Source organism: Diorhabda carinulata, chromosome 3, assembly GCF_026250575.1.
Source record: "Diorhabda carinulata isolate Delta chromosome 3, icDioCari1.1, whole genome shotgun sequence".
NCBI classification, from domain to species: domain Eukaryota; kingdom Metazoa; phylum Arthropoda; class Insecta; order Coleoptera; family Chrysomelidae; genus Diorhabda; species Diorhabda carinulata.
In genome coordinates this window covers 23,017,581-23,031,198 of record NC_079462.1, presented here as the reverse complement: position 1 = coordinate 23,031,198, position 13,618 = coordinate 23,017,581, and the positions used below count along the sequence as shown (strand labels likewise).

General features: G+C 32.2%; 1 protein-coding gene across 1 annotated transcript in view; it reads left to right on the top strand.

Annotated features, from left to right (window-relative positions):
* Window positions 1-2,610: 2,610 nt before the first annotated feature.
* Window positions 2,611-13,618, top strand: part of LOC130891651 (Krueppel-like factor 7) — a 506,531-nt gene continuing 495,523 nt past the window's right edge. The window contains exon 1 of the mRNA XM_057796504.1: window positions 2,611-3,132. Within this exon, the coding sequence (XP_057652487.1) occupies window positions 3,031-3,132 (102 nt within the window). The 5' untranslated portion in view covers window positions 2,611-3,030. The remainder of the gene's footprint in view (window positions 3,133-13,618) is intronic.

Sequence of the window (13,618 nt, the reverse complement as noted above, 5' to 3'; positions counted from 1 at the left end):
TTGGGGATCCATTTTGCAGCAATTTTTCTCATGTCCAAATTGACGTGTACTATATGATGAACGCGTTCGTATGAAATATTCAGTGCTTCAGATATCCGTTTTAGGCCAATTCGACGCTCTGATAAAAACTGTCATGAACTGCATCGATATTTTCGGGGACTGACACAGAAACTGGCCTTCCCCATCGGTCATCATCTTCAATGGAAAATTTACCTCTTTCGAATCTTGCAGTCCATTTTTTCACGGTCGCATACGAAGGATATTGATCACTCGGTATTAAGCATATCTTCGTAAATCTGCTTACCTCTTATCCCTTTTAAATGCAGGTACTTGTGGATATATCGGCATATTTTTAAAATATCCTGGACGAAGCACATCACCAACCTGGAAGTTATGCAAAGAGTAGGGAAAGTGAAAGAAGTCGTCTTTGCAGTAAAAGTATTTTGGTTACACACTAGGATACTGTCTTTTGCAGTTGATTGTCCATGGCAATGGTAGGAGGGAAGATAACGGCATTCATGGTTGTACAACCTACGCCGGAGTGTCATCTGTCGATCTGTTTAGAAACGCAGTAAACAAGATAAGAATAGCCTTGTTAATAGACAACGTTCGCAACATATAAGGCAAAGAAAGAAGAAGCTTTTTTCATCTGATTTTCAATCACACTGGAATCAATGGAAATGAAACTCCAAATAACTATACTAACTTAGCTCTCTACTTCTATATTATTCTTGTATTAAGAATTCGATAGTTCTGTATGGTATCTACGATGCACGAAAGAACATTCGTTTTCGTACTTACCATATGCCACTTCCTTTATTTAATGTATATCATTTCCCATCTGGGGAACGACATAAAAAAAACAGCTCATTTCTAAACTACTTTTAAAATAAGCTAAATTAATTATGAATATGATGTCTTTATCAGCTATCGTTTTTAATTTAATAATGATTTAATAATTGGAAAAAAACTTACTGAATCAAAGAAAAGCATAAAAGTTAAGACATAGTCTTGATATTAAACATGCAACTATATATATACCATTCCTTCCTTTTGTTGATTGTTGTGAAAACAGTTATTATCTACATAATTCAGGTTCTGTTAACGTTTATCCATTGATAAACAATTGGCAAACTTTCTCTACGCTCCCCGTATTTATATAACTTGAAGGTAAATCCGTGTACTTTCGTTTTTTATAAAATTTATTAAACACAGCATGATTAGCAAATGTTTAGTAAATACGCTTGAAAGCGATGAAACAAAATAAACCATTTGCACCGTAATTTGATGATAAAATTAATTTGTCAAGTATTGATGCTAAAAAGTATCTGCATATATTCAGGCAATAGTAGATAGCGAATCCAATTATCGCCTTGCCCACCATTAAGTCATTCTTAAAGAAGACGGTCGTTAAGGTTCGATGGAGCCCAGATAATTTGAAAAAATTATCACAGAATTATCAGATATCTGACATCACTTGTACGAGCGTAGAATAAAATAATATATAGATGCAATATTTCATTGGCCATGATCCATGATAGGTTCGAGGCGCATTTACTTTGCGCATACGATCGAAACGCTTTCATAGCGGTTGTAGCGCCGCGTGAGGAAAATATGAAACTCGCAGAGGCGAACATCCGAACCGATCCGTGTGTTTAGGTTAGAGCCGGGAGAAGTTGATATGTTATTTGTAAAAGTTATTTAAATAACTTGAGGATTTTTTTTATATCTTACAATAATTATTATCAATTGCGGTTAAGGCATAATTTGTATTTATCCATTTTTCTACCAAAAATTTGTTTTGAAATATATGATATTGCAATAACAGCTTTACAACAAATTTACTAGGAATCTTTCGAAAACATTTTAAAATCTACTTTTTTGGGTGATAGTTGACCAAAGGAATTGAATCAAATAATTTAGTGAAATATTTGGATAAATTAAAATCTAAAACACCAAAAAACACAAGAAGTAATATTATATATCAAGTATCTTGTGATAATTGTGACGCTGTTTACTTAGGGCAGACATCTCAGTATTTAGAAAATAGAGTAAGAGGTCATCAATACGATAAAAATGGTAGAACTGCATTAACCGACCATGATATATCAAAAAAACACAAATTTAATTATAAGAACGCTATAAATGATAAAAAAGACCCAAATAATTTAATTAATTACTGCTATATATTTCAAATGTAAGGACTAAAGAAAAATTAATTTTTCTTATTAAACAAAGTACTATTTTGATTTTATTCTTATTTTGACATTCATATTTTGATAAAGACTAAAATTAGTCGAAACGTCAACTTTTATCTATATTTAAAAAATTATTGCAAAAACTAATTAAATTATAAATTAAAGAATATATATATATATATATATATATATATATATATATATATATATATATATATACATATATATGCTTTTCTATTCAAAGTGTATTGATTGTTTCTTAAATAGTTTTTTTTTGTTAATATTACATAATTAGAATATTATTGTTAATTTGATTAATGAGCGTATTCTATATTGCGATGCGTTACTGCGCCGATAACTGCTTCCAACTCTACATTTTACCCATGGCAAAGGAAGACGAATGTCCATAGACCACTAGATCAGTCGTGGTGCCGCGAGGCTCAGGAGTTAGTGTAGAGAGTAACATTTTGCTCCGTTTATTGTTAAATACCCTAAGAACTAAGTTTAAATACCCGCTGTAATTATAAAAACTATATTAATAACGTCAAAATAAACTCTGTTTACGTCTAATTAGATATACACGATCCTTCTTATGCGTTTAACCAAACATTTTATATAAAATTGTGTGTATTTGTTATGTTATTCAGTGAAACATAAACTCTAGTGTCAATTCCTGCAGTATTTTACTGTTACTGCTGTGCTACTGTTTGAAGTGGTAAACTTATTGGTTATAGAATGCCGACAACGTGATACAACTATTAAGGATTCTGTTGTCACTTATTTATATGTGTTTCTTAGTGTTTCTGTGATTCTTAGTGAGACGTGCAACACCATGGATATATTGCCGAGCGTTGACATCTTCAGGGAGCTGCAGGACATTCACGATACTGGATATTTTTCAGCCCGACCTTCTTTGGACGATCATTGGCAACAGGTAAATAAAAAATTAATTAGTACTAAAAATTTCCTCTCGTATTGTAAAGCAAATGTAAACAAGTGCATCTGATTTCTGAGGTTAGAATTTTATTTTTCAACTATTAAAGAATTTATTTTGGTTAAAGAATGTTTTACTATTTACCGGTGATTCATAACTATGTCAATCTTATATTGTTTTCTAATGACTGATTTCATACATCGGTATGTTGATAAATATATAGGAAATACGTGACTTGATAAATACCGAATTCTCACAGATAAAATGTTAGAAATAAGCATTTCTCTTATTAAGTTAGTTGTCTTGAATTTTAATTCCGGTTTTATTACGTTTCCATGTGGTTTTATGAACTTTATATTGATTTCATTTTGATTACGATTCCTGCATTTTCCTAACCTTAAAATTTCTGTTTCTATCCCCTTTTGCTATGGCATGGCGCCTATCGCCGACTGTCTGGGTCGTTGGCAGTAAATTGTGGTGAACATATAAAGTTATTTAGCAATACTTTAGTGCCTTATACGTATAACATAAACTTCGGAATAAAATAAACGGTCATTTATAGCTAGTTAAATAAAAATTTGAGTATTGTAAAAACAATAATGGTGATGATAGAGAGAGTTTCCTCTAATTCGAGGTCAATTTTATTTTCCGCTTGTAGTTTAAATTATTTACGTGTATTAATTAGGTACAGTTTGTTCTTATTCCAATGAAAAACAATCTGTCATGCAATTGTATTGTTAAAAATAGTTGCATGGAGAAAATAACAATGAGGAATTAGTGTCTAGTGATACTTTCCTACATTCGCATTTGTTGCAAATATTTTCTGCGCAACTGCCTCTTAACGGACACGCTGATTTAGCGGCATGTCATTTAGTTTTTATACAGTGCTCTATATTATTGGAGCAACTCAACTAAGTAAATTTTGTTAAAGTAGACGAAATAGTTGAAGAAAATTTCAGTTGATATCAATCAACAGAGAAATAGTTGAAATTTCTTATTTCTTTGCACCAAATTATGTAGTAGTATTATATTAAACAAATTTCTGGCCAAAAACTCGATAAATTTCATTCAACTACACTATTCTTCTGGTTTGAGCCTAGTATATTGTGAAAGAAATGCGAATTGCAGGGCTCACTGTAACTGATTTAAAGGATAAAATCGAGAACTGGTTTTTGGACAAAAAAGAAGCAGAAAAAGGATAGTTTTTGTGCCAAATGTCTTTTGCTATATATAAATCAATAATTTTTCATGTATGGGAAACTTTTTGAAGGGGAATTATAAGTTCTATGATGCCCTAAACTGATTTTTCTCGACTTCCTTGTCTCGCACAAAATCTAAACAACTAAATATATAACAGATCATTTCTAAAACCGCTATGTTGTTGATATTTATACTGAATACACTGTTTATTTTGCCAGTATATCAACACTCACATTTACACTGCCTGACGCGTTTCGATAACCAAATTGTCGTCTTCAGGGACTGAAGGTGAACAGATAACCGACAGTGTAATTTGGTGTAGTTGCAGTGTGACCCGTTAAAACACAAGCCTTGAAAATAACCTCTCTTGTACACAACAACAAACTGCCTTTTCTTGGCAGGACATAAGTTGAAATCTCTCCCCTTGTTGAATCAAAAATTTACAAAATTTATTTAAGTTTTAACATGCGAAAAGTGTATGCCAAACTGGCAAAAGTATTTGACACTTTGAATGAGATTAAAAATAATTGGAACTTTGAAGAAAATGTAATCATGTTTGACGAATCACATCTGCATTAAAAGAAACAAGACTTGAGTCTGTTGAAGCTGTGAAAGAAAAAACGGAAAGAACTGACAGAAAAAACTCCCTGCGCTGTTTCGAATAATGGAAGATTCGCATGGAGCGATGTAGCGATAGAGGATAGGTATCTATATATTGAATTTGATAATAAATAAATATACATAATATCAAAATAAAATATGTATCACCAGGCTAGTTATTTACCTCGTAAATATTTAGATTTCAATTATGTTAATCCAGAGGAGCGGAGGAGTTCCTATTATATCCAAAATCTCTTTTTACAATAAAAATTGAAGAAACAAATATACAATAACAAAAAATTAAAAAAGACAACAAAGGAAAGAGTCTTGATTACAGTTATTACAGATTACAATAACTCTTTTAAATGGAATGACGGGCCAAATGTTGAATTTTCGGCCCTGCGCGTCATGATGCCCGAGGCAAAAATGAATCATATATTCGACCAAAGTAAGAAGAAAAATCGTATACACTACACGGCTCGAAAGTTATGAGTGTCATGATTCCCGAGGCAAAACCGTAAATTCAATTTTCGTCCCTCGTAGTGTAATATACCATTCCCAATTTACATTGATAAGTAGGTTGAGGTCGAGAACTTCTCCAACAACCCTCGTACGTTTGGTATGGTTACCTCAAATCTTTTTCTTTGCTGTTTAAAACTGTCAGTAAATACTCGACGTCGTTTGCTTTGAAATAAAATCCTTGTTCAAGAGTAGGATCTTCAAGATCAAAAAAATTTATTGTGTCGAATTTGACTTACTGAATCATCACTGTCTTTATTGTTCTCTATGCTTTTTATTTACGTTTTTGTTTTGATGGTCTCATCAACATTTTGTACTTGTGCTATTGTTAAGCATAAATTCTGATAGAAATCATAATAACATCGTACAATAAGCATATTCAGTTCAGTTAAAGTCATAATAATAATAAGCTACCAACTTCTTTCCAGTCCCTTAGCCCTTAGCGGCAGAAAAAGGTACTATTATCGTTTAAAATTTTGTAACCTGTATCTGATATGAAGTGCCATGTACCACTGATTTTGAACGGTACTAAAAAAGGCGATTTTCATGACCAAATTTCGATGGTTAGATATCAAATGAACCATTTTGCGTCTTTTTTTTAACACATTCATTAACTGACGCATTAGATTCGGTTTTAATACTAAAACTGGTTAATCAGTTTCACGTGTGAACTAAAATTCAAACATTCCGAAGTGATTCAACTCGAATTCAGATTTTGTTAATCAACTTGAATCGATTCAGCCCGAGAGAATTCGTAGCGAAGATTGATGTTTGGATGGATGGATATTCCTTGGCGTATTATTTCAAAACAATATTGGTTACAATACATGTTGAAAAAAAAACACATATTATATTTTTTATTGATTGATTACTGTCACTAGTATACTAGATAATTTGTTTTAGTCATTCTAAAATATTTTTCTTATGAAATGGATATTTTGCCTTCATAATAGGTATTTATGCGACAAGCGCAAAAAGTATTACACGAGTTGCATATAATATTTTTTCTACGTTCATGAAAAATAGTTATTTATGCAACAAGTGTAAAAAGTAAGGGTTTATTGCACGCGACGTGAATTTGTATAACGAGGTCGTTAGGCTGAGTTTGACAACACGTCGATTGCAATAAACACCTTTCGCACGAGTTGCATATAATATTTGTTCTACATTCTTAAAAATAATGTTTTATTCATGTAGGTGTAAAAAGTAAAAAGCGTAATTCAAGAGCAAAATATTTAATAGTTAATTAACACTTTCGGTTAACATTGAGAAAGTTAGGATCTAGTAATTAGGAACAATTAAACTTAAACATTATTTGTACCATTAATGTTAAAAGTAAATATACAGTTCATGCAATTTTCAATATTAATATTTCTTAGTGAATTCTTTTTTAATTCTACTTCTTGATTTGTGACTTTTCTAAATGTACTAGTACTTGGTATCTGTACATTCTCATTTTCTTCAGCTTCAAATATTTGTTTTGCTACATTGCGTTTGTTTGCAAGTGAAAAGGGCACTTAAATATCGCATAAAACTTTTTATCCAAATTCGTGATATTCATTCCATCTCTGCCCGATTTATTAATCTAAATAATTATTGATCATCATAGTAGCATAATATGTAAAGACACGCTAGAAGGTGATAACTTCAAATCCGTTGGAACGAGCTTATAGTAGAAGCTCGAATTCGAAACTCAATATCAAAATGAATATTGTACACCAACGCGCGGTGATTAAATCTTGTGAATCTCAACACAAACTTATTTTGTATATATTTTTGTGTATATTGTTTTGTTTGCATATTTATGTATATAGTAAGTTTAAGTAGTTATCGAACTTTGATTATTGTGCTACTTCTCCACTATCCTCGACTCAAACATTAGTGCCAATACCAGTATTCCTTTCTTTCCCTTATTTTTTTGATAAGTTCGAAATAGCCCTCTACTAATAGATTTGCGTTCGATCCCTATTCTGGGTCGTTGGAATTATTCTCCGTTACCGAAAATTACTCACTTAGTAGGTTTTCCCTTTTCTTTATGCTCCATTTTTCCATTTACTTAACTCGCTCAAAATAGTGATATCGAAATTTAGGACTTGATGTCACTCGTTAATTTTTTTTTACTTTCATTCCGAAACACAAACTTAGTTTAAAAATATCATTGAAAACGCCCAACACTTCTAACATTTATTTTCGAAACAGTAACTTTATTGTTATGCTAAGGATTACTTTCTATTTTTTAATTTGATTATTACTATACTATTATTTTTTATTTTATAGTTGATTTTGCTATTTTAAACCCGTTTTTAATATGTACATATGTGGTGATGGTTACATTTCGATTTTGTACGTCTGGGAGTGCGCACGAACACGTAGTGCGCGCTAGTTGTATCTTTTCTTTTTCTTACGCAAAAAATACAAAAAAAGAAATTTATGAATCTAATCAGGGCTGAAACTCAGTTACAAACATACAGGTGAAACTAATAAAAGCGTGTTGAAAAAAAAAATCCACTGGAAATTTTTTGTAGCAAATTATGGCATTTCTTAAACTCCCTTCCGGAATTCTTCCGCTGGGGACAGGTAATTTCCTCCTGTCTTGCAAGTTAAAAAATACTTCTTCTATTATTGGTTCAACCTTCTGAACTGCGTTTTAATGTGAAAAATCATTTCTTATCGATCCTTCTATTTATTTAATACATTCTTGTTGTTAATGACAGAAGAAAATTATCTAATTTTGAAGTATTTATTTTCCTAGAAATACTCTAAATGGTATGCGATAGGAAACCACTTAAAAATAGGTAGGTAATTTGTTATCAATGAAATAGTCTAATGAATCATGGACAACTTTGTAAACAGTGTCGTATATTGTATAACCATATTTGCAAATTGTTGAAAACATAAAGTAGTTTCTTCTGTCCAATGTTTCTATAACTTTTTCTAAAAAATAAAAAGTATCGAGATTTTCAAAAAAGATATTTGTTTGTGGGATCATTTTATTATGGTCTGCGTTGACCCATTGAGTTTTGAAAACAAAAAAGAGTCACTTCAGGCTTCATCCTTAAATACGGAAAATTACCATTACCATGGTAACTATATTTGTAAGCATCAGTACCTACATTATCTTAGCCAGATGCAGTGTTTCCGCTTCTGATTATTTCTTCAAATGTTTATACTGATGTATGGTAGCTGGTGTATTATGGTGGATCAACGTGCTGTCTACGAAAAAGGTCCAATGAACTACTCCTGCGAAGACCTCAACAAATGCTGTCCCACCTTGTTTAAATTTTCTTAAATCCAATGCAAATAAAACTAGTGAGCTGTGTAAGATGTCTACAGCTTTCTCAATACCTAGTTCTTTCAGTCTTTCAGTTATTTCGTGGATAAATATTTAGAAGTGGGTATTCACCTCAAACTTACTCCAAAATTTTTTTGCTGCACTTCAGATCCTTTCAGGGTATAAAATATGTTATGTTAAGGGTGGACGAAAATCGCGAATCGCTGTAGCCAACGCATGCTAGCGATCAGTGTGGTTAGCATAACGGCGTCTGAACAAAAATTCCGCGATGTAATCATCCATGTGTTAATCACTGCGGCCATATTTTGCGTGTACGCACCGGAATCAGGATCCACGAAATTATAATTATGATTAACTGTCAAGTGATTGAAACCTATAATATTTTTTTAACGTGCCTCGACAGCGCTGGTTATTGACACACAAAAACAATCATATGATACATAAGTTAAATAAAGGACGTAAATTATTTATATTTTCTTGTACAGCTTGGTGGTTCTAAGAAACTCTATGATTTTCTTCATTTCCGTCGGGCAGTTAAGTGTCTCCTTGAGGTTGGTTTTCATATCAAACTGCTGGTATGTGAATGATGCGGAGTCTTCTTATTGTCACAGCTTCTCTTCTATTCAAAAAGTTTAGGGAAAGGTGAAATGTAGATGGGTGGATGTTATGTAATGCTGCTCCATCTATCGCGCCAAGATTTTTTAATGAGGTTTTTGAAGTTGAAGCTGAACTGGGATTCCAGGAGGATTCTTGGTGGCTTTTTTGGCATGACGATCTGCAGATGAGCCACATAAGAGAGACTGTTATATCAAAAGCAACGAGAGTTTGATAGATGTGTAGGTAAATGTTTTGAATTATTGGATGGTCGGTGAATATGGTTGTAATTGACTGATATAGAAGAAATACATACATATTCCATACTTCCAACGATTGACCTAACCTAACCTGATCATTATTGACATTTAATTTGCGTAAGGTAATGAGGGTTATGACGTCCTCTGCCGGGAAGTCCATCTGCTGTGTTTGGTTATCGTCAGGCTGGTGTTCAGGATTTTGGTCTGCTGCTGGTGCCTCGGGAGGTAAATAGTCACACTATTGTCTCGTTCAGCGAGTACGCATATTTCAGTCGGTCTATCGTTACAGTTTTTTTTCTTTTCCGCGTACTTTTATAATGAAAGCTTCAATCCCCTTGTTCAACCACTTCGTAAGATCCGTCGTAAGGCAAAGGCGCAACGAGTTTTTTTACGCTATCGTGGCGTAGAAAAATGTGTTTTGCTGCGTCCAGATCTTGGAAGACGAACGGTGCCCGTGTGCATGTCGCTTAACAGGCGTTTATTAGTCGAATTCTTTGGGCCGGTGAGTCCGGATAATGAGTCAGCAGAGTTTATCAAGGAATTTGGAAACGGCGCTCGAGATCTGAGCGCTTCATGGTCTCCAGGCAGAATGAAATTCCCCATGATTCCTCGCTTGGGTTCGTGTAAGTATGGAACAAAGAGCATGTAGAAGGTTTTGGTTTTTTCCCAAAATCAGGTATATTGGAGAAAATTAATTTAATCGTATACTATTTGGACATTAAGGAGGTTAGTTGGAATTTCCCTGTGTCCGGTATCGCTCAATCAGGTGTGGTTGGATTATCGTTTTATTGAGGGAAATTGTTTAGAGAAATTTTAGGTATTTTTAAATGCAAGGTCACTTTGCGTGATTACCACACTGGTTACTAAATTTATTTTTATTTAGTCGTAAAATAATTATATTCTATTATATTTTTCGATTGCTGAGCATACAATATATTGTTTTTGAATCACTTTCTGTCCGTTATTAATTTAGTTAGATTTAGAAACAGTTGGACCGTCTAAAGACATTAAAATAACTAATAGTTATTCTATATCATTGTAATGAACAGAAATCATAGTGATGCGATACTATTTTTGTGGAGTGTATTTTAGAGAAACTTGTTGTATCGTTTGCATGATTTTTACTAAACTGTGACAAAAAACTGGAAGGTGACTCGTTGCTACGTCAAATGAAATGTACATTAAATTGCAATTTATCAATCGAGTTTTTTATGACGTAATAGGCTATGAATCACATTCTTTAGTTGTTTTTATGAATATACAAGAATTTAGTTTATAAAATCTTCCTTACCTAATGGCTATAAATGGGTCTAATATATCCGAAATGAAGCAGAATATATAAGTTCGAAAGAGAGGAGCCCATACTTCAAACACTAGCAGTTGACAGGTTTTACCGTGAAAACTGTTAATCGATAATGTAAACAAATCAGTATAGCCGCAATCCTGATTCGCATTAAAGTTATTTCTTTGTGGGTGACAAATGAAATCTAATTTTAAAAAAAGGCTGTTACAGTTGTGAAAGAGAAAGTAGCTTGCGTGCTGGAGAAAGACTTCTAGTACTGTTTCAAAAAATGATAGTACTGTTAAAGTGAATAGTTATAAGTAAAAATGTTTGAAATCAAAATATTTGACAGTATCAGCTTCTGTATTTAATTTCCACACCTCGTATATTTAATAATATTCTTATATTCAACATTAAAATTCGAAAACTTTCCAACCACCATCGTTTTTACCAAAAGATATTCAAAATTCCCTTTATAATATAATGGTATTTATTCAAGAACATAAGAAGTTCAATCTTTCATCGATACCATCACATAGGGTAGGCTAAAAGGGCAAAGCGCAAGGTCGCCACGGATGACGAAGTCAAGTGGGTCTTTGAAATTGAACATCATTTAAGTTTTTTTTTTCATTTCTCAAGCGAAGCGTTCTACTCGAATAGCTCGGTTTTAAAACTTGCTAAACCTAATTTAGTTTTTCAACGTTCATTAGAATATTATGATATAGGCAATGATTATTTTTTGTTGCTGTTAACGGTAATAAAATTTTATTAGTAAAACCCGTATTGTGGAAATCGTTGAATAATAATACAGAGTGGAACACGAAACTAGGTCATTAAATGAACCTTTGAAATAACCAAATTGTGCATATGGATTTTTCAATTCTTTTTTTTTGTTATTCACTATCATTATTATTTATGCTTCGTTTTTAATTTACTTAATGCATTACTTACACTATGTTAAACAGGAAGTCGAAATAAATTTTCATAAATTTATTTTCATATTAAAGCATATTAAATTGTCTTTCAAACAGTATATTGATTTTTCATAAAATTCTTTTTTCTCAGTGTAATAAATTTCCAATGACAAATACGATCGATTTCCATTATAAATTCAAATTCTTTGCACAATTTCTTAAATCGTGGCCTGTCCTATCCTGCAAACATTTGATCCAGTCAAAATTCACTTAAAAAGTAATTGGTGTTTACATTAGATCGGCTCGCAGAGATTTTACGCTAAATTTCGTCAACATTTGAAAAAGGTATTTTCAATAGGCAGCGATTGAAAGAATCTGCTACGCAAACATTTTTCATTTTTTCATTGGGTCTCGGAAAGCAATTATTATTTTGGGCGAATCTTGCCATCGTCACTGTTTTAAGAATGATTGTGTTGGCGTGAAAATGCGACGAGTTGTTTGAATACCCGAATGGGCATTGTCATTAGGAATTCATTATTGGAATGTTCATTAACTGAAAAGTATCGTTGCCAAACAAAAGATTAATTTTTGACAGTTATAAATTGCTCCTATAGGTCCAATATTAAACTCCTTCTTGTAGAAATTTTGATCAACAATTAAAATTAATTGTAATATCATTGTGCACTCTAGTGAAATATAATATTGAGCTGGTACATTAATTAAAAATTTGATGGAAAGGATCTTAGACTAAATTGGAAATAAACATACTTCACAACAATGCTCTTTTCTTGCCAATAAAGTAAAGAGACAAATAGGATTTATTTGCAAATAATGGAAATGCCATTAAAATCGAGTTAATTGGGAAAAAATACAAAGAATTAGTAATCAATCGAGGCCTTAGACAGAGCAATCCTCTATCCATAACCCTTTATAATCTAATGTTGAGGAAATACTAAGAAACAGTGGAAAAGTAACAACTGGCGTTATTATAAAAAATTAGTATACAGTTGGCAGATAACTCCTTCTGATGGTGAGATCAAAAAAGAGTTACAGAGGCTAATAAAGTATTTAGAATAAGAACTTGCGCAAAATTGAATATACTAAATATATGGTAATACAATAAGCAGAAAAGAAACAGTAGATGGTTAGGTGTACTAAAAAAAAATTTCCATTTAAAATATGTTTTATTTTACCACAAAACAGGAGAATCATTTATGAAAAATAACAATATCTTTATTCGCGCTGATACACCAGAAATGTGTATTTAAACAGACTCTTTTTAAGTCAACCTCATAAGCGGTAATCTGATATTCCTCTGTTTAAAACTCACCTCTCGGAGAAATGAAAAATGATCGAGCAGTAACCGTAAATGCAGTATCGTGAAATAAATAAGATCTTAACTGCAATGGTGTGTTTTTAAGGAGCTTTCTGAGGACTATTATCCACAGATTTGCTTATTTATAATTACGTCTAGATTAAGGTGCGCCTAGTTATTGGTCAAAGATACCGTCGGAAGCTTCAACTTGAATGTTGAATTCAATGTATCTAATGTTTTTGAAAACATTACCAAATTCAACACAACACAATTAGTAACTAATTAATTCCTAGGCGATAAATACAAAGTATTCGAAAGCTCTGAAATATATTAAAGTTAGTACACTTTGACTTTTTAATGATTAACTACGAAGTAAGATGAGTAAGATGAAGTTCAGTTAAAAAAAATCACAACACTAGGATAAATATGTATTCAACCGAATCAACTTTTCAAGAATTTTTTTCTTTATGGACAGTTAGGATGTCCTAGTTTGTGCTTACTGCCTCGAAT